The sequence below is a fragment of the Phoenix dactylifera genome, chromosome 13, assembly GCF_051530095.1.
Source record: "Phoenix dactylifera cultivar Ajwa chromosome 13, Ajwa_hap1_PhDact_Kaust_v1.1, whole genome shotgun sequence".
In the NCBI taxonomy this organism is placed as follows: domain Eukaryota; kingdom Viridiplantae; phylum Streptophyta; class Magnoliopsida; order Arecales; family Arecaceae; genus Phoenix; species Phoenix dactylifera.
In genome coordinates, this window is record NC_143202.1 from 6,856,362 (window position 1) to 6,883,975 (window position 27,614).

General features: G+C 39.0%; 1 protein-coding gene across 3 annotated transcripts in view; it reads left to right on the forward strand.

Moving 5' to 3' along the window:
* The first annotated feature begins 309 nt into the window (after nucleotides 1-309).
* The window catches only part of LOC103713914 (WRKY transcription factor SUSIBA2-like), a 54,024-nt gene continuing 26,719 nt past the window's right edge, over nucleotides 310-27,614 (forward strand). Inside the window, exons 1-3 of one of the 3 annotated variants that reach the window (XM_039131014.3) lie at nucleotides 574-909; nucleotides 10,498-10,576; nucleotides 11,187-11,366. In XM_039131014.3, coding sequence (XP_038986942.2) covers nucleotides 11,310-11,366 — 57 coding nt within the window. In that variant the 5' untranslated portion in view covers nucleotides 574-909; nucleotides 10,498-10,576; nucleotides 11,187-11,309. Of the gene's footprint in view, nucleotides 910-10,497; nucleotides 10,577-11,186; nucleotides 11,367-27,614 lie in introns of all 3 variants that reach the window. The other 2 variants (XM_039131013.3, XM_088710192.2) reach the window with 2 other exon arrangements.

Below are 27,614 nucleotides of genomic sequence, written 5' to 3' on the forward strand. Positions count from 1 at the left end.
ATAATATCTATATAAATTAAAAAATAAAATATATAAACAATCAGCAGCAGTTCATAATATGCCGCCTGTATGATTGGCCGCAAGACTCTCTCTCTCTCTCTCTCTCTCTCTCTCTCTCTCTCTCTCCTTCTCTCCTTCTGTCCTCTCATGCGGACTGCACGTAGGTGCTGGCATCGATGAATGTAGGTGCGGACCACGGAATCGCGATTCGAACTGAATGCAGTTGTCCCCCATCGAAATTTTTGATTTGGCCCCCACGCAGGCACGCACCGTCCCATCAAAACGCCCACTACGCCCCAGGCTTCTCTCCCCAGTCCCCACCCCTCCCCTCTTCGTGCCTTCGGTCAAAGCATCCGCATCTCCGTCAAACTTCTCAAAAAATCGTATCTTCTTTTCCCCCTTTTCCCTCTTCCCCTCTAACGGCCAAAGAAAATAAACGGAAAGCAGGCGTGACCAACATTTCCTGTTCCTCCACGGCTGCTCCACTCAGCCCCATCCAGATTTAAATAAAAAATCGTATTTTTCCTAATTATTCTATTATAAATAAATGGATGAGTATACATGGAACCAGTTAGCAGTGCACGGAAGAATCGAATGACATCATCAGTGCATTGAATGGAGAAGGAGTCATCCATGGGGATGTGGGGGGAGGCCGGAGATGGTGGTGGAGGCGGCTTGGGGAGTGGGAGTATGGTGCCTGGTCCGATCGCCGGAAAGAACGCGGGGAGCATCGCCGAGAGGAGGGCGGCGAGGTCCGGGTTCATCCCCACTCCGAGGCTGAACACCGCCCGGTTCCGTAGCGTCAGCCCTCTGTCATCGCCGGGCGTCCGATCGCCGTTTCTCACCATACCACCTGGTCTCAGCCCCACCGCGCTGCTCGACTCTCCAGTGATACTCCAAAATTGTCAGGTCGGTAGGTTCTGCAGCCATTTGCTTGATTCTTTAAACATTGGTAGCGGCTAACTGCTGCGATGTTAGTTTGTTTCATCCATTACCCATCTATACATGTAGAGTGGTAGTTCTAGAGCCATGGATCTGTAGTGAGACTCTTGTTCTGTGATGCGACACTTTGTGTTCTGTGATGCTGCATTTGTTGCTGATTATAGGCTAAAGAGGGGTAAAAGTAGTTTTGAAAATGAAAATCGTATGGGATGAGGTAGTAAGGAATAACTTGATATCCCTACATCTTTTATAAAGTATGGTCCCAAACAGAGTAGGAAAAGGATTCATGTAGTGACCTCAGCTAGTTTGGGATAAAGGCTTGGTTGAGTTGAGTATTTGTTGCTGCTTATATGATCAAAAGCAGAATGAAACATGTTGCCGCCAATTCTGAGATGTCGACGTGGACCGCCTCCGTGGACTTATGAGACAACAGACAAAGATCAGATGACTTGCCGAATTGGCTTTAGTCGGGCCCTCCGATACTTAAACTAAAGAGGGTTTGAAGTGGGGATGAAGGAGAAAGAAAGAACAAGGAGAGAATATTTCCAAGCTTAGGTGATTTTTACATTAGTCATTATTTTCTTATGGAGGGCCTCTAGATTTATTTATAGCTGGGATTCCGCATCTTCAGCAATCATATCTCAACAAACTCTAGGTTGTGCTGTAACTACCAGCTGACGTGGCGCAACAACCCGGAGGCTTGCTGTAACCGCCCAGCAGTTGGTGGAATTGTTGGAACTCTGCACACATTCGAGTGGAAGGGTTGGATCGCCTTTGTTGTAAGAGGGCTCAGCTCTGCTCCAGCTGGTCATTGGGCTGACTAGTCATCTGGTTAAGCTGAGATACCTCATCTTTGTAGGTCAGATGCTCCTGGTCTGCTCGTCTCAACTCTTCTGGTTAGCCTAGAGGTTCTGATCTAGATGCCTCGGAGAGTTTAAGGGGATCCCCTTGCTGTCATGTAGTTGGTGAGCTTGGACAAATCTCATTGTGCCATCTCATTGTGCCACATCACCTTGGTCATTCAATGCCACAACACTGTCCTCCCCACTTCTGAGCCCAAAGTGCCTCTTTGGTATGGATGAAGAAATAACCATCTATCGGTTTGTGCCGTTTTAAAGAGAACCTCTTTGGTATTACCTAAAGGACGAGTCCTAACACTCTACTCCTAAGGTGTCGCTTGACTATTTGGAGTAATGTTGGTGCGACATGCGTTCGCTGATCTCGATGGGAAGATGACTGATTGAACTGATCCAGGTCGTCCAAAATTCTTTAAAAGAGGGTGGAGGCCTCTACAAATCTGTTACGCTTGAGGGGGTTCTGAATGTTCTTTTTGGTTGCTCAGGGAGACTCCTACAAAATCAGCAGACCATATAACCTTGGACCATCCTTGCATGGTGGTTTGGTGGCTCTTTCTCCTTCTTTTCTTCTGAGGAGGCTGATCCCCTCCATTTATCTTCTTTTTCCCTTGTTGCATGATGACACTCCCATGGATCTTCCTTAGGAAGGGGGTCTTCAACATCACATTAGATGTTCCAGCTGGCACTACGAAGGACCATGGAAAAAGTGGCTGAAGTTGGGGCCGATTTAGGACTTCTCTAGAACAGGCTGGCGGTCGAAATGGTTCCTAAAGACGCCGATGACAGTTGGAAGGTTGCTAAAATGGAGGCCAAGTTAAGGGTGCTAAGGACAGGGCGAAGGTTGCTAAGTTGCAGGCCTCCAGAATCGCAAAGGAGCTGCAGGAAGCCAGGCGACAAGTTGTTGAGGTTGAAAAGAGGGTTCTCTGAGCAGTGGAGATCACCGGTTGATTTTTAGGAGGAGATCACCGAGTCCTTCCTTTAGGGCTTCTAGGAGTGCTAGAACGAAGCAGCAAAGCTCCAACTCGACCTCATCCATCTTATCCCCAGCAGGAGCCATGCTAAGAGGAAGCGAGATTTGACGAGCGAGCGCCCCTCATCGGAGAGGGGAGCGTAGGCCTCTGCATGGTATTCTTTGCAAAGTTGTGAGATGGGGTGAAGGGTAGCCCCTTCATGATCTCGTTGGAGTCATCGACCTTGTCGGGCCAGAGTTTGGCCAGTTCGAGGCACCTCTTTTCTTGTAACTGTCTAGTCTGGTTTTAGACCTGTCACATAATTGATCATTGTTATTGAAATGGAATTATTTTTGAGTGTACTTGTTCTTTTACTTGTTATTGGGATGCTTGCTCGTAGTCATGTCAAAGATACTAAGGTGAACCTAGCTAAGCTAAAGATATAAGATTTCGAGGTTGGTTGAATAAAACTAGAAAATCAAGATAGAGCCATAGTCAATAGCATCCAAATATTCAAGATTGGCTGAGTATTTTGAGACGAGGCTGGTTTTAAACTATGAGATTATAACAAGATGAGATCATAGTAAGATGAGGTCACAGTAAGATGAGTGAAGAGAGTAAGCCAGAATGCTTTCTGAACACATGATAGCAAAATTCCATGAAATGCCCAAAAACTTTACATATTGGAACTTCCATAAAATCATCAATGCAAGGTTTGCCATCTCGGTACCGGTGCTACACTAGCAGAGTGTCGGTACGGTACGGTACAAAATTTTTTTGGCGTACTGAGTGTCAGTATACCACCCATATCGGGTACTAGTACTAAATTGGTACGATCATAGATCGTCGAACTGGCCCGTACCGGCCGGTTCGGGCCGTATCGGATTGGTCCGGCCAGCTACTGGTACAACGGAGCCATGAAAACTGGTATGGGCCGGTTCTGTGCCGGAGACGAAGAAGATGAAGAGAAGGAGAGAGAGCGCGGGAAAAAGAGGGAGGGAGGAGACATGTGGCCGCCATCGGAGAGCCGCGGAGGGACGGCGGGTGCCGACTTCACTTAAAAATCTCCGAATTAAAAAATTTAAAAATTTTTAAGTCGGCAATGAATTTGCTGACTTCATTTAAAATTTTCAAATTAAAAAAACTGCGCCCCCGCAGGTTCCCCTGCCCTCCCTCGGCATTTGCCGTCCCTCCGCGGCTCTTCGATGGCGGCCACGGGTCTCCTCCATCTCTCTCTTCCCCGCGCTCTCTCTCGTTCTCTTCTTTTTCTCCAGCTCCAGCGAGGAAGAGCTGGCTAGTTTGTACTGGCCAGTTTCGGTACGAACCGGAACCCTACCGGTCTGGTAGGTGACCGGTACGCCTACCGATGCCAATACGGCGGACTTTGGTTATAATATTTTCCGTACCGTCCGGTTTGGGCTGGTACGGCATATCGGTACGCTACCTAAATCGGATATTGATACCGAGCCGGTATGGTATGGTATGCCGTACTGCCTGGTTCCAGCCGATACGATGTACCATGCAGTAATGTAAGTACCATTCAGTATGGTAAACATATCAATGCTTCTTTCTTATTGACATACAATGCTAGCACGATATCAGCTTTATGCCAGTACTTAGCATCTAGTCTGTGCCAAACACAAACAAGGAATGGCAAAAGCCATCACGTTATGCACTATTATAGTGCCAGCTTGGCATGCCAATGACACAAAATGCTCCAACCCTTGCATACAAAAGTAAATTCTTATATGTATATTTATAAATGTTCTAATATCTGTATATAAAGGATGGTGTGCTAGGTTTGTAAATAATACACATGGTATTTTATTAAAGTAAGAAAAAGATTGTGACAATTTGTTATAAGAAGTGGAATCTTCCAGCAATCTAGCCAATACATGGAATATATGAGAGTTGAAGCATCATGTTTTCTCCAAGTGGTCTAATTCTACAGAATATCCCAAAATCTTTTGCCAATTTAGCACTTCGGGTCAATAGAATCATTACGCTTCATTTTTTGGAGTGCTACAAAGTACAAAGTGTTGTTCCTGTTCCAATGTTCAAGTTTTTAAAAGTGTTGGCAATCCAAAATTCATAAAAACTGAAGGTTAATATGAGGTACAACCCATACAACAACAGATGCTCCATTATCACGGTAAGCATCAAAATGAAAGTTGCAATCTGGAAACATTCTATGCAAAAGATCAATTGCTTAGAAACCCAGTATTTGCTTAGAAAGCCACAACTCGTCACATCAAGTCATGTTCTTCTGGTTTAGTCTTGAGATTTAAAGGCCACGGAATATAGTTCTACTACAAATTCTCATTCAAATCTAATTTGATCTGAATTCTATAACAACCTTGATCACTTCCACTAATCTGTAAGATTAATCAGCTTCAGAACTGACACTAAACTGTTTTTGAGAGGAAACCACCAGTTGAATTGATCCAGATCTGGTTTCAGATCGGTTACATAGTAGTGAAACTGCTGTCTTATCACAGCTGAACAGGTATAACTTAAGAATAGAGGAAAAGAGGAAGTATTATAAAAGGAAAAAAGAATAATATAAATAGAATAGGGGTAAGGAAGAAAGAGAAGGAAATGACCTAAATGTGCATTTTGTTCTCATATGAACTCTGTACAATTTTCCTAAGACCTTCACAAAGTTGGATCAGACAAACATCCTTTGGTGAGGCCCCTTAATAGATCATATGAGGAGGGCCTCTTAGCATGCCATGCGCCCCATCCCACAAATCTTAATGTACCAATCTCTTTTCTGTAAGAAACCCACTTAACAGAGAGTTTTTTTTTTTTTTTTGCTAGACCGTAACAGAGCTTTTACTAGTGCGGCCAAATCACAAAATGGGAAAAATGATAAGGGATTATTGGGCTTTTTGCTCCAACTCTGATTTCTTCATGCACGCCATATGTTCAAATAATACACTTCTAAGAGATACCTCATTTGGCCATATAATACACACCTCAGACAGAGGTAAAATATTGTACAAAACATTATTTTGCAAATACACAGTCCATGGCCAACTAATAGACACACAAGAATTACGTCATTGTGCCATCCAATACTTATCACCATCCAAAATAATACAAATTGGGATCCAACCACCCAAGATCTTGTGTCAATTAAGAATATCTCCAAGGAAGAGTGGCCTATGGGCTGTAGTGTTTTTGTCACCTCTATTATGGGTGATTTTGCCACCTCTGCTGCAATGACAACCAATAGGGTATCTTCTCTTGCCTTATTCATGCCAATTTGACCTTGGGTACCTCCTGGAGGCCCTCGGCATGAGGTTTAGCCTATTGTTGATAATTGATAGTCCCATCCTCATTGGACAATTGCAATGCTGATGACGGTGGAGGCCAGTGGCGGTTAGGAAAAGGCCAACAAGTTCAGCAGATTTTGGACCTTGGGTTTTGACAAAATGAGGAGAGTGAGAGAAAAGAGGGAATGCTGAAGGGGAGGTGGAATGACAGATTCCTGACGGCAGATGAAGCTCTTGGTGTTGTTGAAGTGGAGCTGGGCCAATGCATTGTAGAAGAATGATAGCTAGACCTGAATGGAGGAAAGGGAGAAAACTTGCAAACTTGTCTCCTGCTAGTTTCCTTTCCTTGCTTCTTATGCGAGCGCATATTTTTTCTTGCTTTTAGATTTGCATTTGAATGTATGTGTCAACATATAGAGAGGTCTCCATATGATCAATTAATGCGTGCTTCCTAGATGTTTTTTTCTTCCTTTTAAAAAGAGGCTTGTCCAGTCACAAATCCTACTCTAGGACTCTCTAGAGAGGAACTAATCCCAAGCCAAATACCTGCCTAGAACTAGGAAGATAAATGGTTGGTTGATTACTTGTAGCGTAAATTGAGTTGAATTAGAAGTCCAAACTAGCAAACTAGTCAACCATTTATTACACATACAAAACTAGTTATTTTGGTGTCAATTACATCTCAAAAATAGCTCCTAATTTACTCGTAAAATCTGAAGTGAAACCTAACTGAATTAGGACTTGAAGTAGACTAAAGGCCCTAGAAAAATATTGCCAGTCAAGTCCTTGGGATTAGCATCTTCTCTTTTCAAGAAAATATTAGGATTACTAATAACTCTTTCATAGAATGAAAAAATACATAATTTGGGATTGGCAATTTCATTTTCCAACCATGGCTGGCCCAGTTGCTATGTTCTGTTACTACTTTGCTGCCATAAGTCCAGCTTTTTCTTTCTACCACTCAGACACGAAAGCAAGCAGAATCCCTCACGACTAGTGTTACCTAGACACTTGGCATAGGTGCCAAGTTTCCTCAAATGTTGGAAATGGCAGCCTCCAAAAATCTAGGCATGCATACATAGCACACACATATGTGTATCAGTATGTATGTGTCCTTAGGTGCTTATTCAAGAAAAAGAGAAACATAGACTTATTTATGCTATTTATAAAATAAATTAATGGAATAGCCATGAGTCTATAAGTTGTTAAATTTGTTTGCTAGGTTCACTTAAGCTATGTTGAGATAGCTAAAAATTGATAACTAGCCATGACATATTTATATTTAAAATATAAGGACATTTTGTTTAAAGACTTCATGTAACTTTGATAACCTTATATTAACAAGATAATGATACTTTGCTTAAGTGTCCATATAATCTTGATAATTTTAAATTTAAAATATGAGAATACTTGACATTTTGCTTAAAGTGTCATATAACTTTGATAACTTTATATTAAAAATATAATTATACTTCGCTTAAAGCATTCTTATAATCTTGATAACTTTATATTAAAAATATTAGTACACTTCACTTGAAGCATCCTAAAAAATATAAGGGAATTTAATTCTTTCTTTTTTTCGAAGTGAAGAAGCTAAGTGGCATTGTTGTTTTTGGTTTACCCTTGCCAGAGATTGGCTTTAATCTGTCCATAGTATGCATGAGCTAATGGGTAAATAACTAGGTCATTCTTATGCATGTAGCAGCTTTAACATCAAAGACATACTTGGGTAGATGACATGGAAATATGCAATCTTGTCATGTAAAATAAAATTAGGTGATCAATGTTATATATTAATACTAATGTCAGCAATTTCTGCGTACATAAACTAAATTCTGGCAATTATACTAGATAATGAAGTCTTCTTCTCATTTCAAATGCATATGATGTTTCTCAAAACTCGTTGCTGGATTACCAAACAAGCAAAAAAATGTTTTAGATTTATATTATTTTAGCACAGAAGATTTGTAAAACAGTGCCAAAAATGGATAATGTGGGGACAAACTGGAGGGTTTCTGCTTTTGTATCTTTCTTTATTTTCTTTCTTAATTAGGAATCAGCATCTTACCAAGTTCTAGCTGATGAGCTGGTAAAATATCTCAGCTGGACGTTTTTTTGTTGAATATCATCAAGAACCTTTAATGAGAAGAGAACATAATTGGGAGCTTCATTAGCCTCTTCAAAACATGTATGAATTCTCTTTAGAAGTTGCAACAATCTCTGCCCCTTTATTTGTACAGTTCTTTCGATTGCTGTCAAAAGATAGAGTAGCGCTCGTTTGTTGATTTGAGTCAAAGGTAGAATACCTTGACCTACAAAACAATAACCTTTTAGACTGCAAAGATTTGGTTCCCTTTGGAGCCTAGTACAAAGTAGCACTGAAATCATTCAAAAGCTTAGTTTAAATGACTTCAGAGTTTTGTACCTCAGCCAATAACCATCCTTTTTGTTTTTCATAACTATACATATCATTCACTTTCAAAATACAGACTATACTGCTTCTGAAAACTTTTTTAAAAAATTAGAAAATGAGCTCTTTTATATGCAGGACTCCTATGCGGACTTTGTTAGGATTCAACTCTATCAAGGATTCTTAGATGGCAGCAGATTCATATGTGAAGGGTTGTCACCAAACTGTCCTCAGATTGGTTGGCCACCTTCGTGATTGGGTCTTTGATGGCTATCAAGAACATGGCCTATACGAATTAAAGTATTACTGGAGAGGTTTTCTTTGCCCACCTTCCTATCCTCCTTCACACTATGAGATCTTTATATGACTTTTTCGCGGCCATCTTATTTAAAAACTCTCTCATAGAATTTGAAACTTTCTTATCCTTATGCATTTTGCATGAAAATGTATGTACTCAAAAAACCTACATGCAGACAGCTTATCAGATAACCATGAGCACCCAGCTATCATATGGCAAAGTAATGTAGGATGAACATCATTGTATATACTTTCTTGCTAGTCTTTCCTAGGTGAAAGTTTAGCATGTATTCAGTAAAATAGAATCTACACAATGTTAATGGATTCAAGAAATATTGCTTACATAAATATTTTCGACAATATGATTGTAATGCTCATTATTATAATGACCATGCAAACACTTGAAGATGCTCACGTGTATGGTCTGCCGTACTGGTCCGTACCGACTGGTAGGGGCCGGTACGTACCGGTCCGGCCTAAGACCAATACCAGATCAGCGTGGAATCCGGTACCGGTAGGTTATCGTTGAAGAACTAGTACGGGACCGGTACGGACCGGTATGGAACCGGTACAGGACCGGTACGTATCGGTCGGGCCGCCACCAGTACGCCGACCGGTACCAATACGGCGGATCTTGCTCACGTGCAACCATTTTATGCTTCAATGGTGTTTGGAAACTCTCCCCCATTCCGCCTATGTTGTGCTTAATGTATAATACTTTGTCCATACTTGGTCATAAGCCCAGATAAAAGAGGAGAGTTATGGTAGGTTGACGGCTAGTGCAAAACTATAATCACAACATATAAACATGAATCCTTATGAGAATAGAGCAGGTTGGATGAAATGGAGAAGTACAATTAGAAAATTGTGTGATTGTAAGATACTTGCCAAGTTGAAAGGAAAATTTTGCAGGATAATCATACAACCGGCTATACTTTATGGTACAAAATGCTGGACAGTTAGAAAACAATGCATACAAAATGAATGTGGCTGAAATCAGAATGTTGAGATGGATATATAGTAATACAAAAAAAGATGGAATAAGAGATGAATTCATTTTTAAAAAGTTGGAGGCACCAATTGAGAACAAATTGAGAGAAGTGACTTAGATGATTTGGACATTTAGAACATAGGCCGAGAGATGCACTAATACAAAGGAGTGATTTGATACATGTAGAAGGAACGACAAGGGGTCAAGGTAGACCAAAAATCACATAGGATTTGGTAAGAAAGGACCTGATATCTTAACATCTTTTAGAAAGTATGGCTCTAAACTGCACGGGATGGAGGAAACAAATTCATTTAGCTTACCCCAACTAATTTAGGATTAAGGCTTAGTCGAGTTGAGTCAAAAGTTGTTATTGTCCACTCTTGAAGCATCGCAACAATAGTTTTCTCTCTCATCAATTCTTGATGCATGTTACTATAATTTTTCCAGTCTGCCTTTGTTGGTTTCACTCATATCACATTATAAGAGTCATGTGGAGCACTGGATGATGCCCTAGTAGTAACAAATCCTGAACCCTTTTCCTCAAGTGTTCTTGAGGTGCTTCTTATGCTCTTGCTCATTTTCTTTATCACTCTACCAATGTGTTTTGTTAGCACAAACTATTGTATAATGTCCATGTCCCATTGACCTAATATGTGTAAGGTTGTTGATTTCCCTTTTTAAAGTGTCATGCACACAACATTCTATTTTCAATCAACTTTGAACTTGCACTGCAAGAAAAATCTGTTTATTTCCTTTTTTATTCATATTTTAGATGGCTTCAACATGAGTCACATGCAACATTGGGGGAAGGTCTAGAAGTACCGGAAGGGAACCAACACCACCCACCCCAGGTGCGAAAATCCCTTTACTTGATAACCTAGGGCCTGTTTGGGAAATCCAGCATGATTGGGCTGAATTTCCTGCTGGATTCATGGATTGGGCTGCTCATTTAAGCATGGCTCTATCAACCAAACACATCCCATCCCAAATCCTGTTGGAAGAAAAAAAAATACCTTAATGGATTTTTTTTTCTTCCTGCAGCCTAATACCTGGGATTTAGTCTGGTATTTGGGCAACTCCTTCGAAGATGGAACTAGATGGGCCAATAAGCCCAATTCTTGCAGGATATTCAGCCCAATCCTCTATGAATTTCCAATCAAATCCTTAATTATTCCAATATCCTTTGATCTTGAGAGCCAACTTATATACTTCTTCAACATTCCAAAACTTTATAGCTGCATCTCTGCTGGTAGATACCCTAGAACGGAATTGTTCTCTTTCTTGCAATCGTGTGTCATTAATATCTTTTTGTAGTAAAATTTGCAAAGTAAGAAATCATTCTTGAAAGTTATGTTACAACAATGTGCTTCTTTAACTTCTATGCCATATTTATCTAAGCAAAAATGTCCAACACATGAACTTATTTCTTCTTGTAATTGATCTGGAAAATTCCTTCTCTAGGCACAGCCATCCCCAACTACTAGAACTTTTCAACTACCTTCTTTGGGTCATGAAATTCGGGCACTATATGCTATAAATGCATGTACAGATAAAATCAACTGTGAGGATATTGATTCGTCATTCATGTTTAAGACTCAAACTGACAATGTTTCTGTTCCATGTCTGCAAAGTGCTCAACAGGTAACTTTTGACCCTCTATTATTGCTGTATCAAATTTGCGTGCAGTTCACATATCAATATTGAAACTGAGTGTTAAGTGTTATCTTTTATTAGTAATGTTAGGGTTGGTGTGTTGGATCATTCTTGCATATTTTTATTAAAGTTATTTAACATGTGTCAGTAACTTTTTTCCATCAAGTTTCAACTTTGCAGATGATAACATTGAGGGCAAGCAATGTATCCCAGTTTTTATCAGTTTACCTTTTATGTTACATCTTACTAGACTTCAAGGGGTTGGCTTGGTCACTTTGTTATGACTGCAGTAAGCATAAGAATTTTACTTCAGAAACAGATTTCAACAAATACTATGGCCTCATAAAATTATTCCACTGAACTTTTATTGCCATGCTTGCACAGAAGATTAATAGAATTTTGATATTGGAGGTTAAAATTTTGCTAACTGGATAGGACCAACATAATATGAATTGGAATGAAATTAAGAAATATCATAAAAGACCCATAATTTTACATATAATAGAAAAATAGCTGGAGTTCCAACAAATATTGATGTCTGCCTGCAGGAATGTGGATCAAGTTTGGTCATTTTCTAATGTCATGTATACAGGTAACCTTTACATAGGTTATTGCTGTGCAGGAACCAATTTCACATATGTATGGAAACCAACAAATAATCTCAATGTTGCCAAAAAGGTCTAGGGCAGTATGAAACCAATAAGTGAATTAATGTGAAACTAAGAAATTTCATGACGGTTTAATAAAAATGAAAGTAACAATAAAATATTATGGTTATTTTGGCGAGAGGATTATATGATTGTGGATTGAGAAAGAACTTTTGTAATGTAATATGTTCAAGAAATTGTTCTGTAGGTTTCTATTATGCGGGTAAGCATTTTGACATAAGCAACAAACTCTGACCAATTGTTAAATGTTTGGTTTCTATTTCATGATATTATGGATTGACTTTTGATTGTCGTGAATCTAAAGCTGTTTAATGAAACCAAAATTTTTTCTTTGGAGTTTGTTAGAAACGTTTCTTTAACTGTTGTAAACCACTTTGGACTATGTGAATTTTATCATTTTGTGTTTGCTTTAAGATATCTAAACCATTTTACACACAATGAAGAACTTCAAAATATCTTAATCTGATAAGCAAGTTGAAATATTAGGTCTGTTGTATATGAGTTAAAACTTATTTTCCCTTGGTGTTAGCTGATGTTACTGTGTTATTTAGTTCCAACTAACATCTTTACTATCAACTTTGGAGATGTGCTGCATTTACATGGGTTCTAGGTGAAGTTTAGCAACACATGCTGTGCACTGAACAGTTACATGAGTTCTAGGGATCTACACAATTACAAGATCAGCATAGAACTTAGCGGGTGCCATTTACCTGCTTCTACATGTATGTTTTTGTTATTTGAAGTTTTTCAATTTGGTCCTTGCTTTTTATGATTTTGAAGGGCTCAAGGAACACCAAAAACAAGTAAATCTCTTCTGTAATAGGTTAAATTTTCCCTTTCATCTATAATTTTATTTGAGACTACATAATCACAAGAAACCATGAATTGAATGAATAAAATGAGTTGACTAATAACATAGCTATTTACTTCATTTGACTCTATTTCTAAAATCTGCTACATACTTTACAAGATAGAATCTAAAATTCATTGCTTCATAAGAGAAAAGAAAACTGCAACAATGTTTGCTTTCACTCAAAATTGGGGCATCTTTTATTGAAAAGTTCAAAGAGATTCTAATATAAAGAATATGTTAAACTATAATGCTAATGTACATCAAGACCTCACTTTGGGACTCAAATGTGTCCATCATGATACCTGCCATCAAAGGAATGCCTTGGGGCATCTTGATCATTTAAAATTTAAAGAGATTCCAGTCTAAAGGATAGTATATAAATGGGGCTTACTTTGGGTCTTCTTAGAATGTCCATTATGACACCTTCCATTGAATGAATGCCTTATGCATAGGCCTCCATGTATTGGTTGAGTTTTTCTTAGAATGTTGCATCTGATCCATTCAACAAAATTTTAAACCTTACATAAAAGGAAAAGCAGGAAAAAATATCAAATGAAAGAGCTCCAGACCACCTTAATAAAAATGTGTGTTTTGAAGATGATCTACATGGGTTTAATAATATTAAGCATAGGGCAAACCTGTAATGCTATTTACTGGCTTAAAGTGTATATTGAGGTGATCCATATTGATATCAACAAGTTTGCAATTATATGGTTTAGTACATATATTAAATGGTGTGCACCATTGTACTGTGGGAATATCCTACTTGAGTTGTACAGTATCTCACAATATTGTATGGTCTCAATTGGCAATTCATGATCATCGGTGGACATCTTTAATGTAGCCTATCAATGACAGTCAATCTAGCCAAAATCAGCAACATCATATTTGGAACATGATTAGACATATACTAGTTCAAGTAGTCCTAGTCACAAAACTAGCTATAACATTCTACTAACTAGGATTTAAGTGCCCTTGGTACTGAGGGTGCTAGCTTGTGGCTGGTATTGTACATGCCATGCCATCTACCAAGTATAGAAAAAAGAATAAAAGAACTTCTAGTTCCATACTGAGTTGTGTCAACTAAGGTTCTCATTTACAATCTTGGTACCGGACCCCCATGCCAGTACCATGCTGGTACAATATTAGTATGTCCGGTATGTGGGTTAGTTTGGTGTACCGAGATTCTGTAATGCATTTGACATTGGTACGGTATGGTTGGCCTTGTACAAGGAAGTACGCATTTATATGGCGAACTAACCCTTGTTGAATACTTGAATCGACATTGGTTGATATAGGCTAGGATGGCAATACTTGGTACCTATCCAGTGCCAAGTGTTTGTTAGGAGTATGCCCTAGAAGCCAATTTGGCAGACGCATTGTAATTATTCTGGAGGCATGAAATTTGTATTTAGTCTTTTATTAATTAATAAAATCAGGCATTTTCTTCATTCATGTTATTATATGTCCATGAATCGTCCTAAGGATTAATAAAATGATAACACATATTCTCAAGAGTTGAGAATTTAAGGCATGTGTAATTAATAGTTAATTCCTAAATAGCTCCTGATCGATGGATCATCACGAAGGACGGTGATCGATCCAATAAGATTAGTGCACATATCACTTTTCTTGGTTTAACCCGCTAAAAGTTAATGAGTTAAAGAAGAAGAAATTGCAATTGGATTGCAATTTAATTGATTTAATTGGACCTAATTAAAATAGGCTTAATCTTATTGGATAAGGATGGAAAGGCCTAATTAATTAGAACTCCTTATTAGATAAGGAACTTAGTCCAATTTGAATCCTAATTGGATTAGAACTCATATGAATCAACTTGAAGGACACATTGGGTTCTAAATGGATTAGAATTCAATTGATAAAGTGGGACCATGTAATTCCTAATTAGATTAGGAGGCTAATGCATGGAAGGAAGGGTTCCCTTCCTTCATGTGTGCGAAGCAAAGAAGGAGGGGCGTCCGCTCCTCCTTCTCACACGCATGAAGAAAGGAGGGGCGAACATACTTATTTGGTCCACGCCACATGGAGGGCTGATAGCCCTCCTTCCCTTTCACGTGGATTGCTACATGGCATGAGGAGTGCCTTTGGATTTTCTCTAATCTCTTTTAAGTAAGGGATGTGATAGAATTAAGTAAGGGGTGTTGCAAAGTTTGGAGGGATGAATCAAGGAGTGATTGATTTCTGAAATTACTCCTTATTTGTATAGGCATGAGATGCCTATTTAAAGGGCCATGGCGTGAATCATAAGTGGAATTGAAGCCTCTTGCTGCCGCCTCCCTCTCCCCTCTCCCTCCTTGGCGTGAGCAAAAGGAAAAAAAGAAGAAGCATCTTCTTCTTCCTCCTCTTCGTCCTTTTTCTTCCTCTCAAAGAAGTCAAAGAGTTGATTCAAAAGAGGAAAATTCAGCCATCAAAGGTGACTTTTGCAAGGGAGCTAGCACCCCGGTGAGATCTTGGAGCGATCTGTACCTCGTGTGGATACCTGTAGAGGCCGAATGCTTGTGCGGCTTCAAGAGAACCAGAAATCCTACGATCATCAGATAGCAGTGAAGTTCTACCCGCTCAAAGGTAAAGATTAGATCTTTATAAATTCTATACAATTAGGAATTGTAGTAGATCTGAAATTAATCTAGTCTTTTAATTTTAATCTCCCTTTAGATTTCATAAATCTGAGTTAGAAAACTATAGAAAATTTTGAAAATCTACATTCCCTAGAACGTTCATGAGATGAACAACCCCGCGTGTGTCTTTCCGCTGCGATCGTTGCAACGCGTGCGGGGATAATCCGACAGTGGTATCAGAGCCGCATTTAAGGGATTTAGATTAAGATTAATAGGCATGATTAGGATTTAATTTAGATCTGAATTTTTTATATGCTTGCTGAAATTTTAGAATGCAGATTTTTTTTAATATAAAATCTTGATCTTGCATGTTGTTTTAATTAAAACAATGAGATTGCAAATAATTAAAACATGTCTTGCATGATCACAATTTTAGTTGATAGCATATCTAAATTTTTTAGATCGGAAATTAGATGCATGAGATGCATTTAATAGAATCAAAATTCAGGATTCACGTGAGAAGAGTCGACCCCAAGCATGCTCGAGTCGACTCCAATCCTATTCGAGTCGACCCGAAGCATACTTGAGTCGACTCCAAGACTAGCCGAGTCGATCCAAACACACTCGAGTCGACTCCAAGGCTAGTTGGGTCGACTCCAAGCATACTCGAGTCGACTCCAATTCTATTCGAGTCGATCCTAAGTATATGCGAGTCGACTCCAAGAGACTCAGGAGCTCTCGGGTTAATTGAAGTCCACCCGAGTCGACTCCATATCAACTCGAGTCGACTTCAAGCATACATGAGTCGACCCCTGTTTGAGGATGCGTTTAAAATGTATGCATGAGATGTATGTATTAGTTAAAAAGAATTTATTTGCATGAGATATAAATAAAATCCTTAAACAATAGGACATTTACATAAGATGTAAACTGAAACAATTATGTCATTTACATAAGATGTAATCACATAATATATGAAAGAGTTTCATATTTACATAGGATGTAAACTTGAACCAATGTGACATTTGCATAAGATGTAATTATATAACATTTGGTTTGGGATAGATTGTTACATTAGATGTAAATCTTTTGAGGTCTAAAACCTCCTCAATCAGTCGAGAGTGAACAATACATTAAGCTAGCCATATTTGATAAATTGATCTAATTGGTATCTAGGAAAGCATTAAAGTTGGTTACTTAATTAGGATCTTACTCTCAGAGTAAGGGGAGCCTCCCACCTGCTTACCTGGTCAATTGATCGATTACCTCCTATGAATAGCTCAAGGTTGGAATCACTAAGACTAGATTACCTAATATTAAGTCTTAAGGTCTTCCACCGTAGTAGAGTTGCTAAGATCTTTCCAGCGTTAATTTGTCTCGGCTGGACACAGTGGGCAAGTTGCATCGAAAGGCTGGACCTCTCTATTGACATGAGATGTTGTGGAGTAGAGCTGAGGTTGGGTACCAATAATTGTTAGGTGAGGGCCCAATGATGACTTTACTTCTACAGGAATTATGGTGGGTCTGACTTAACCAAGAAACGGAACCAATAACTGTTAGGTGAGGTTCTTATGACTTGGAGATCAAGTAGGCTACAACTTGCTTAAGAAGCATTGTACAAAAAGTTGTACACTCATCGTTTATGTGTCTCCAATAACTGTTAGGTGAGGTGGCATGTAAATTGGTGGGACCGTTGAAACCTATAATCGCAGGTTTTCGTTTCTCTACTAGAGGAGTGTAAGAGATCCAAGAAAATAGTGGGAGATGTTTGTTTTAAAAGTTCCTAAAACAAATAGAAATTCAAATTCAAGTACAAAACTCTAACTAGAATCTTTACTCTCTGCAGATAAAAATGTCAGCTTCTAATCCCTTGACTCGCATCCTTGAGAGCAACCAATTGACCAGACGTAATTATAAAGATTGGCTCCGCAACTTGAAAATTGTCTTAAGTTGTGAGAAATTAGGGCATGTACTGGACCATGACGCCCCAATGTTACCAAATCGTCCATGTACCGAGCAGCGTGAGACGCATGCTAGGTGGATGGATGAGGACAATAAAGTTAGGTGCTATATCTTGGCATCAATGTCCAATGAACTACAATGCCAGCGTGAGAACATGAGGACTGCTAGAGACATATTGCATCACCTGCAAGAGTTGTATAGTGAGCAGAGTCGTACAGCTCGGTTTGTAGTATATAAGAGGCTCTTCAAGGCCAAGATGCGCGAAGGGCAGCCTGTCCATGATTATGGTCTGACCATGATAAAGAACTTGGAAGAGCTTGAGAAGCTCGGCATGAACATGCATAATGAATTGCAAACTAATTTGATTCTGCAATCCCTTCCTTCTTCATATGGGCAGTTTATTGTAAACTACCACATGAACAAGATTGAATGCACCAAACTAGAATTGTTAAATATGTTGGTAACAACTGAGGGAGCCTTGATGAGTTCAAGGGGCACAGTTCTCGCTGCCAAATTGACTTCTACTTCTAAGAGAAAGTCTACTTGGAAGAAAAAGTCTGCAAAGAAGCAAAAGACCGAGAAGAAGCTAAAGAAGGATGTTCTAAAGAACAAAAGGCTGCAGACAAGGGAAAGTGTTTCCATTGCAACGAAGACGGCCATTGGAAGAAGAACTATCTAATCTACATGGGGAACATAAAAGGCAAGAAGGGTGACACACCTTCTGAAGGTATGTCAGATATGCTCATAATTGAAACTAATTTAATGGTTTTTTCTACTTCCAGTTGGATTATAGATTCTGGTTCTAGTGCTCATATGTGCACGACTATGCAGGGTCTAAAGGAAAGTAGAAGGCTTACGGAAGGTGCGATAACCCTCCGGGTTAGCAATGGAGTAAGAGTTGTTGCTGTTGCTGTAGGCACCTACCCTCTGCAATTGCCATCTGGATTTAGTTTGATACTTAGGGACTGTTATTATGTATTTGCTGCTAGCAGAAACTTGATTTTGGTATCTTGTCTAGCACAGGAAGATTTTGAATTCAATTTCAATAAAGACTACTGTTCCGTTTATTTGAGAAATAAAATGGTTGCACATGGTTTTATGATTGACAGTCTTTATTACTTACATTTGGATGTGTCTGTGAATGTGTCTGAGCAAACAGTGAGTACCATAGGGTCTAAAAGATCTAGAGATGAGATAAATCAAAAGTATTTGTGGCACCTTAGGTTTGGTTATATAGGAGAAGACAGAATAAACAAATTGGAGAGACATGGGCTTCTAGACTCATTGACTTCCGAGTCATATCCGATTTGTGAATCCTGCCTTCAAGAAAAAATGGCCAAATTACCCTTTGTAGGATATGGGGAGAGGTCCACTGAAATACTTATCCTAATACAGACTGATGTGTGCAGCCCATTCGATGTGCAAGCTAGGGAAGGTTATTCTTACTTCATAACATTTACTGATGATTGTTCTCGGTATGGGTATGTGTATCTTATGAGATACGAGTCTGAAACTTTTGAAAAGTTCAAAGAGTTCAGATGTGAAGTAGAAAAACAATCAGAAAAACTTATTAAGGTTCTTCGATCGGATCGAGGAGGCAAATACTTTAGTGGAGAATTCCGTGATTATCTTAAAGAAAATGGTATAGTTTCACAATGGACCCCTTCTGGAACACCTCAGTTCAACGGAGTGTCAGAGAGGAGGAATCAGATCCTATTGGATATGGTCAGGGCCATGATGAGCTTCACTGATTTATCCTTATTCTTTTGGGGAGATGCCCTACTTTCAGCAATTTATATATTGAATAGAGTTTCCTCTAAGTCTGTCCTACTATACCGTATGAGATATGGCATGGTAAGAAACCAAATCTTGGTCATCTCAAGATTTGGGGATGTCCGGCCCACGTCAAACGACAACAGGTGGACAAGTTTGAGACTAGGACAGTTTGTGCTCGTTTTATAAGATATCCTAAGGAGACATTAGGATACAATTTTTACGTCCCAGAGGATCATAAAGTGTTTGTGAGCCGACATGCTGTCTTTATGAAAAAATAGTTTATCCTTGATAAAGGCAGTGAGAGAAAAATTGAGCTCGAAGAGAAAGTCTTTAAAGAACAACGAGCCACTGTACCTATGGAACCTATTCACATTGAGCCAATACACGTAGAACCTCCTCCACCTTATAGATCTAGTAGAATTTTCCATCCTCCTGAAAGCTACCTAGGTATGCTTACAGAGGAAGTAGGGGAAGTATTCCTCGTGGGAAATAGGGATCATTCTAAAGATCCCAATAGCTACAACGAGGTGATGTTAGACATCGATTCTGAAAAATAGTTGAAAGCAATGAAGTCAAAGATGTACTCCATGCATACCAATCAAGTATGAACCTTAGTAGATCGACCAGAAGGTATAGTACCTATTGGATGTAAATGGATCTATAAAAGAAAAATAAGTTCGGATGGTCAGGTAGAGACCTATAAGGCAAGGCTAGTGGCGAAAGGTTATAGTCCACGCGAAGGCATTGACTATCAGAAAATCTTTTCACCTGTAGCTATGCTGAAGTCCATTCGAACATTGCTTGCCATTGCAGCATATCATGATTATGAGATATGACAGATGGATGTGAAAACTGCTTTTCTAAATGGATATCTTGAAGAAGATATCTATATGGAGCAGCCTTTGGGTTTCACTTCCAGTGATGGTGATCACAAAGTCTGCAAACTGCAAAGGTCCATCTATGGACTAAAGCAAGCATCTCGGAGTTGGAACACTCGTTTCAACGATGTAATCAAATCGTTTGATTTCATCAAGAACGAAGAGGAACCGTGTGTTTATAAGAAGGTTAGTGGGAGGGCTATTGTATTCCTCATATTGTACGTGGATGATATCCTTCTAATTGGGAATGATATTTCTATGCTTACTTCAGTCAAGGTATGGTTGTCTAAGAAATTCTCCATGAAAGACCTTAGCGAAGCATCCTACATTTTAGGAATTAAGGTCTATAGAGATAGATCTAAAAGGATGCTTAGCCTGTCATAGAAAATGTACATAAAGGAAGTGCTGAAGAGGTTCAACATGGAAAACTCTAAAAGGGGATTGCTACCCCTTAGGCATGGGATTCATCTCTCCAAGAAGATGTGCCCCAACACATCTGAAGAGATTCAATGCATGAACAAAATCCCTTATGCTTTGGTTATAGGGAGCCTTATGTATGCTATGCTATGTACACGACCTGATATAGCATATGCTGTGAGTGTCACGAGCAGATATCAGTCAAATCCATGTGAAGAGCACTGGACAGCTATGAAGAACATTCTTAAGTACTTGAGAAGAACTAAGGATATGTTTTTGGTGTTTGGAGGAGGATTAGAGTTAAAGGTAGAACGATACACAGATTCAGACTTTATGACTGACATTGATGATAGAAAGTCTACATTGTGCAATGGTGGTTCGGTAAATTGGAAGAATTCCAAACAACCAATCATTGCAGATTCTACTATGGAAGCTGAGTACATTACCACCTCTGAAGCTGCAAAGAAAGCATTCTGATACAAAAAGTTTTATTGAAGAGTTAGGCGTGATGTCATCAGATGCCATCACACTCTACTGCGACAACAATGGCGCATAGCACTGGCTAAGGAGCCGAGGTCTCCCCAGAAGTCCAAGCACATAGAGCGACGATATCACTTGATACGCGACTACCTCGAAAAGAAGTATGTAGAGGTGCAGAGAGTAGACTCCATAGATAACGTGGCGGATCCATTCACTAAGCAGCTAAGTCAGCAAAAGACAGAAGCATATCTTGAGAAGATGGGGCTTAGATATATGTCTGATTGGCTTTAGTGCAAGTGGGAGATTGTTAGGAGTATGCCCTAAAAGCCAATTTGGCAGACGCATTGTAATTATTCTGGAGGTATGAAATTTGTATTTGATCTTTTATTAATTAATAAAATCAGGCATTTTCTTTATTCATGTTATTATGTGTCCATGAATCGTCCTAGGGATTAATAAAATGATAACACATATTCTTAAGAGTTGAAAATTTAAGGCATGTGTAATTAATAGTTAATTCCTGAATAGCTCCTAATTGATGGATCATTACGAAGGACGATGATCGATCCAATAAGATTAGTGCACAGATTACTTTCCTTGATGGACGAGTCTTAAGTCCACAGTGTGGCGACACTGGGGTGATTGTGCAAGTGCTTGTTAGAGAACAAGGGTACTAAGCGTGACCAAAGTAACAAGTCACTTGGATGTCTATCCACTCGTCAGTGACTTACTTGATGCTGCAGTTGTATGACTAGTACTTAGACCTGCGATGCCTCAGCTAATCACGGTGAGGTTGCTGTAGTTTGACGAGCACATAAACATGGGCCTTAAGGGTTCTTGTGATGCAGATTGGCTACAATAGTTTTACTGTCGGATTAGGGTTGCATCTAGAAGGAATCTATCAATCTTGATAGACTATGAGTGATCCTATGTGATTTATGAGACTAAGTTCGAAAGTTCTTGGCCAGGGCACTTCTGGAAAAAGAGTTTTCCAACCTCGAACTTGAGTCAAATAAATCTGACATAAGACAGACAATGGGGTTTGACGAGTTATCCATAACCTCCGTCATGTCGGAATCCATGATAGAGGTACTGTATCATACGCTAACTGCACTTAGAGGTTCATCCTTTCCGTTCTGCTGGATTGTCACCATATGCTGCTACGTGTCACTAGTGGATTGTGAGATTCGAAGGTATTCACTTGGTGATCAGTGAACCCTAAGAGTAAAGTTGAAATTGTTTCAACCCATTGAAAGGAGTTTCAATGATATTGAGATGGAGATCATAGTATATCTCACTACCAGTCAGAATAGAACCTACGGGTTCACACACATTAGAGGTTTTGACCGTTCCAAAGGTTGGATTACGATTTGGGATCGAAATTAAAATTGATTGTCAATTTGATTGACAATTGATTTAACCCGCTAAGAATTAGTGAGTTAAAGAATAAGAAATTACAATTGGATTGCAATTTAATTGATTTAATTGGACCTAATTAAAATAGGCTTAATCTTATTAGATAAGGATGGGAAGGCCTAATTAATTAGAACTCCTTATTAGATAAGGAACTTAGTCCAATTTGAATCTTAATTGGATTAGGACTCATATGAATCATGAAGGACATATTGGGTTCTAATTGGATTAGAATTCAATTGATAAGGTGGGACCATGTAATTCCTAATTGGATTAGGAGGCTAATGCATGGAAGGAAGGGATAGAATCTTCCTTCATGCGTGTGAAGCAAAGAAGGAAAGGAGGGGTGTCCGCCCCTCCTCCTTCTCACACGCATGAAAAAAGGAGGGGCAGACATACTTATTTGGTCCACGCCACATGGAGGGCTGATAGCCCTCCTTCCCTTTCACGCGGATTGCCACATGGCATGAGGAGTGCCCTTGGATTCTCTCTAATCTCTTTTAAGTAAGGGATGTGATAGAATTAAGGGATGTTGCAGATTTTGGAAGGATGAATCAAGGAGTGATTGATTTATGAAATTATTCATTATTTGTATGGGCATGAGATGCCTATTTAAAGGGCCATGGCGTGAAGCATAAGTGAAATTGAAGCCTCTTGTTGCCGCCTCCCTCTCTCCCCTCTCCCTCCTTGGCGTGAGCAAAAGGAAAAGAAGAAGAAGCGTCTTCTTCTTCCTCCTCTTCGTCCTTCTTCTTTCTCTCAAAGGAGTCAAAGAGTTGATTCAAAAGTGAAAAATTCAACCATCAAAGGTGATCTCTGCAAGGGAGCTAGCACCCCGATGAGATCTTGGAGCAATCTATACCCCGTATGGATACCTGTAGAGGCCAGACGCTTGTGCGGCTTTAAGAGAACCAGAAATTCTACGATCATCAGATAGCGGTGAAGTTCTACCCGCTTAAAGGTAAAGATTAGATCTTTATAAAATCTATACAATTAGGAATTGTAATAGCTCTGAAATTAATCTAGTCTTTTAATTTTAATCTTTTCTTTAGATTTCATAAATCAGAGTTAGAGAACTCTAGAAATTTTTTGAAATATACGTTCCCTAGAAAGTTCATGAGATGAACAACCCCGCGCGTGTCTTTCTGCTGCGATCGTCACAACGCATGTGGGGGTAATCCAATAGTGTTAGTACTGGTCTGACATGGATTGGTATAGGCTAGCCCCTGAATCCTTGCTTATCAATGAGCATTGAGTATCCATATTTCTCGGTAACATGCTTGGCTATTATCATTCTCATAACCTTTTGGAAGTGCATATGTGTTTGCTTTGACAAACAATTTAGTTAAGATTATAGGAACACAAGTTAGATGCATAATATTATTATCTAGTTCCAAGGTTCGCTATCTCAGGACTGGATCCTGTACCGGTACCATCCTATTACAGTGTCAGTACATGGTATGGTACGAGACAGTGGGGCATACTGAGTGTCGGAAAGGTACGAGATTACATACCAGTTTGGTACTGGTACAGTACAATATGTTTGGTACTGATCGGTACCGACCGGTATGGCAAACCATATCTAGTTCTCTCCTAGACCTCACACTTTGATATAACAACACTTTGTCTTATTAATTTGTTATAATTTTGTTGAAAATCTTGACATCAGTTTCCACCTATAGCTCATGAAATATAAAAGCCACACCGCCATTTGAAGGATGAATTAAGATTCTACAATGGAAAAACTGCAATTACATTGCTCATACACATTTTGCATCCTTTCCAAAACAAATTAGAACATCCCATGCATAATATGAAAGCAAACACTATAAGCTTTTTGATCCAATACCATTGCCTTTCCATGAAAAGTGTCCCAATCAAGATTATAGGACAACCCTAACAATGCTTAAACTTAAACTTGGAGGTGCACCAACAATCTCAAAGTCTTACTATGACCTGGTGTCAAACTCTATTTGTCAACAAGGAAGGGAGAAGAAAAGAGAGCTCCTTAGAGAACCAGGAGTGATTGATCCCTCTTTGAATCCTGGCAGCAGAAAGGACTGACTCCCTATAATGCTCCTTTTATAGGGTAGAATGAGATGTAGAGTCCTAAATAAATGAAAAGAAAAGGTTTAGATGTGGCCTGGGTAGTGGATGCATGTCTTTGATATTGTAAGTTGAAGCAGATTGAGCCCCTTGTGGTGCATAGGTTTTATGTGCTCTTCTACTCTTGAGGTACGCCATGACTCAACATGAACCAGCATTGTGTGCACGAGCAATGGTCTGTGAATACTCGAAACCTATAGTCTTTGGTCATCCATGAATTCTTTCTAAAAATATTTAGAAAATGGAAGAGAAAATTCTTTGTTCCTTGCTTTCTATTTTGGCAGAATACCGTGATAGAGAATAGAAGAGAGATCTCATTCTTTGTTCAGATTTATCTTTAGATAAACACTTACAGAGAGGGGGGGAAGAAAGATGAGACTGTTCTTCATGAAAGAGTGGGTCTCACAATATAGATTTCTAAAAATGTGTCCAATGGACGATTCTGTTTGTTGGATCTCAAGCGAAGCATCTTTTTGAAACCAACTTTTGTTTGTTAAAATCTATCTGGAATCTAAAAGAAAAGATAATCCATAAAAGCAACAAAACAAAAGGGTTATGGATGGATGCGGCTCCAAAGAGAGATTTTGCATTTGTGCCTGATATCAACTCTCGTTGCGACTTTAAAAGACCTCTAGATGCTTTCAATTGTCAAATGGTATTCAACATTCTAAATGAGATATTACATTCCCTACATAATTGAAAATTTTACAAAATTGAAAGAGAACTGGAAATCAAAACAACAAGAGATTTTAGCATTGTTTACCATGCAGCGTAAAGATGCCTTCCAGGCTTGAACCTATAGTGTAGGTTGACTTCCATCTAATAGGAACCATGGTAAGCTAAAGTTTTTGAACTAGATCATTTATAACAACTTTTTGCCAGCGCTGTACATGGTATCGGGCTTGCCATTAGTTCTAGTTAGGGGTGCATGTTAGAAGCCATGCATCAGTATCTTGATTTATGAGTGATTTTGTGTTCAGTCCATATACCCATAGATGGTGACCCTCATTTCACACTCATATAGATGAGTCCTTAAAGGATACCCTTAAGTACCTTAAAGAGATCCTATCTTGGGCTCATTTAGAGTTGCTGCTCTTTCTTAAAAATTCTGTTACAGTTTAGTTATGATCAACTAGGATTTCCAGTCATTCAGTTAGTTTTTGCCCATCGAACATTTTTCATGGTGTTTCCAATTGGAAAGTTGTGTTGTAATTGATGATGACTCCTTTGTGGGCTTGAGCCAAATCCCATTAATAAACTACATATAGTTTCATTTTATGAAAGGATAAACAAATCTTTCTCTTATCATGTAAAATTATTTGAAAGAAAGCAATTGAACTCAATCACTTCTAATATAAAATGGCATCTTCTATTTAATGTCATAATATCATAATTTTGAGCACCTGTAATAAAATGTGCACATTTTCTGGGTCATTGATTACAAGGCACTTAACTTCATGAAGTTTATCATGTCAGCATTTTTCTTTTTTCACTTCATATACCTGTGCTTGCATGACATCTTAAACAACAATATCCTCTTCAACAAAAAGCATCCAATACCGGTGTTACTGTGGTTTTGGCCCTATAGGGGCTGAAACTATTTTCTATAAGCAAACCAACCTGGTCAGAGACTGGGTCGGCTCGGTTTGGCTCGAACTGAGAGGTACAACCTGGTTCAGCAATTCTTACATATATACCATGGTCATTTTTCTTTGAACTGCTCAAAATATTATTATATATACTTTTAGCAAACAAGATATCATACTCATCATAGTGGAGGTTACAGAAGCAAGGCGTATATGTATTATTCAATAAGAATATCTGAAAGGATAATAATCATTTAAGTTCTACCCCCGCAATTTTAAGGATCCTATACTAAGTCCACAACTTGTTGGAAGCATATGCTATCAGTTTCATGTTCTGCATCAACACATAACTTAGTCCCTTCTGAAAGGTGGGGATGTAAATGGGTGAAGCCCTTGATCCCTGACAGGATAGTCAAAATCAGGATCGACACCAATATCCTCTTTAGCTCTTGGATGCTTGATTTGCACTCTTTAGTTTACCGAAACTTGCTCACTTTTGAGTTAGACAGGTCAAAGGGACGACAATGTGAGAAAAACCTTCTTTTGCAATATCCATCTACTCTTAGGAAGCTATGCACCTATGAAGCATTAGTAGGTCCGCTCGTTTCCACTATCACCTCCACCTTTTTTGGGTTTACTGAAATCATATCCTTAGATATCACAACTAAAAAAGGAGATACTGTCCGGCCAAAACTCATATTTCCTCAGTTTTTCATAGAGATTTTTCTTCCTTAGGATTTGCAGCAATATTCTTAGATCTGCATGCTCCTGGTTCTTAGAGTACACCAGGATATCATCTATAAAGATCAATACAAACTAACCAAAATATGGCCTGAATACCCTATGCACTAGGTTCATAAATACTACAGGAGCATTCGCTAGACCAAATAGTATCACTAAAAGTTAATAATCATGGTCTGGCATACCACCCCATACTGCTTGGTATGGGTGTACCGTACCATACTGGTATAGTACTAGGATGAAATTCAAATTCAAGTCAGTATAATTTTCGTACCATCCTTAACTGAGGCGTACTGTCCCGTACTAAGGTGTACTGCCCCGTACTGAGGTGCGTATCGACCTGTACTGAGGCTCAGAGTGATAAAAATTTAGAAAAATGGTTAGAGCTATTTTGGTACAGAATTCTTACGGTACCGAACCAATAAGGTACCGATATGGTATCCGGTACTGAGGCTGCAGACCTTGTTCATAATGTCCAAATCTCGTATGGAAAGCTATTTTTGGTACATCTTCAACCTTAATTGTCAACTGTTGGTAGCCAGATCAAAGATTAATCTTGGAGAAGTCCGGTGCTCCTTATAGTTGGTCAAACAACTTATCTATCCTTTGGCAAAAGGTAGTTGTTCCATACAGTTGCTTTGTTGAGTTTTCGATAGTTAATGTAGATCCTTATTCTTTACAAATATCACTAGAGTGCCCCAAGGTGATATGTTGGGTTTGATAAAGCCTTTATCCAATAGTTCCTGTAATGGCTTTAGCTCCTTTAACTTGGTAGAGCCA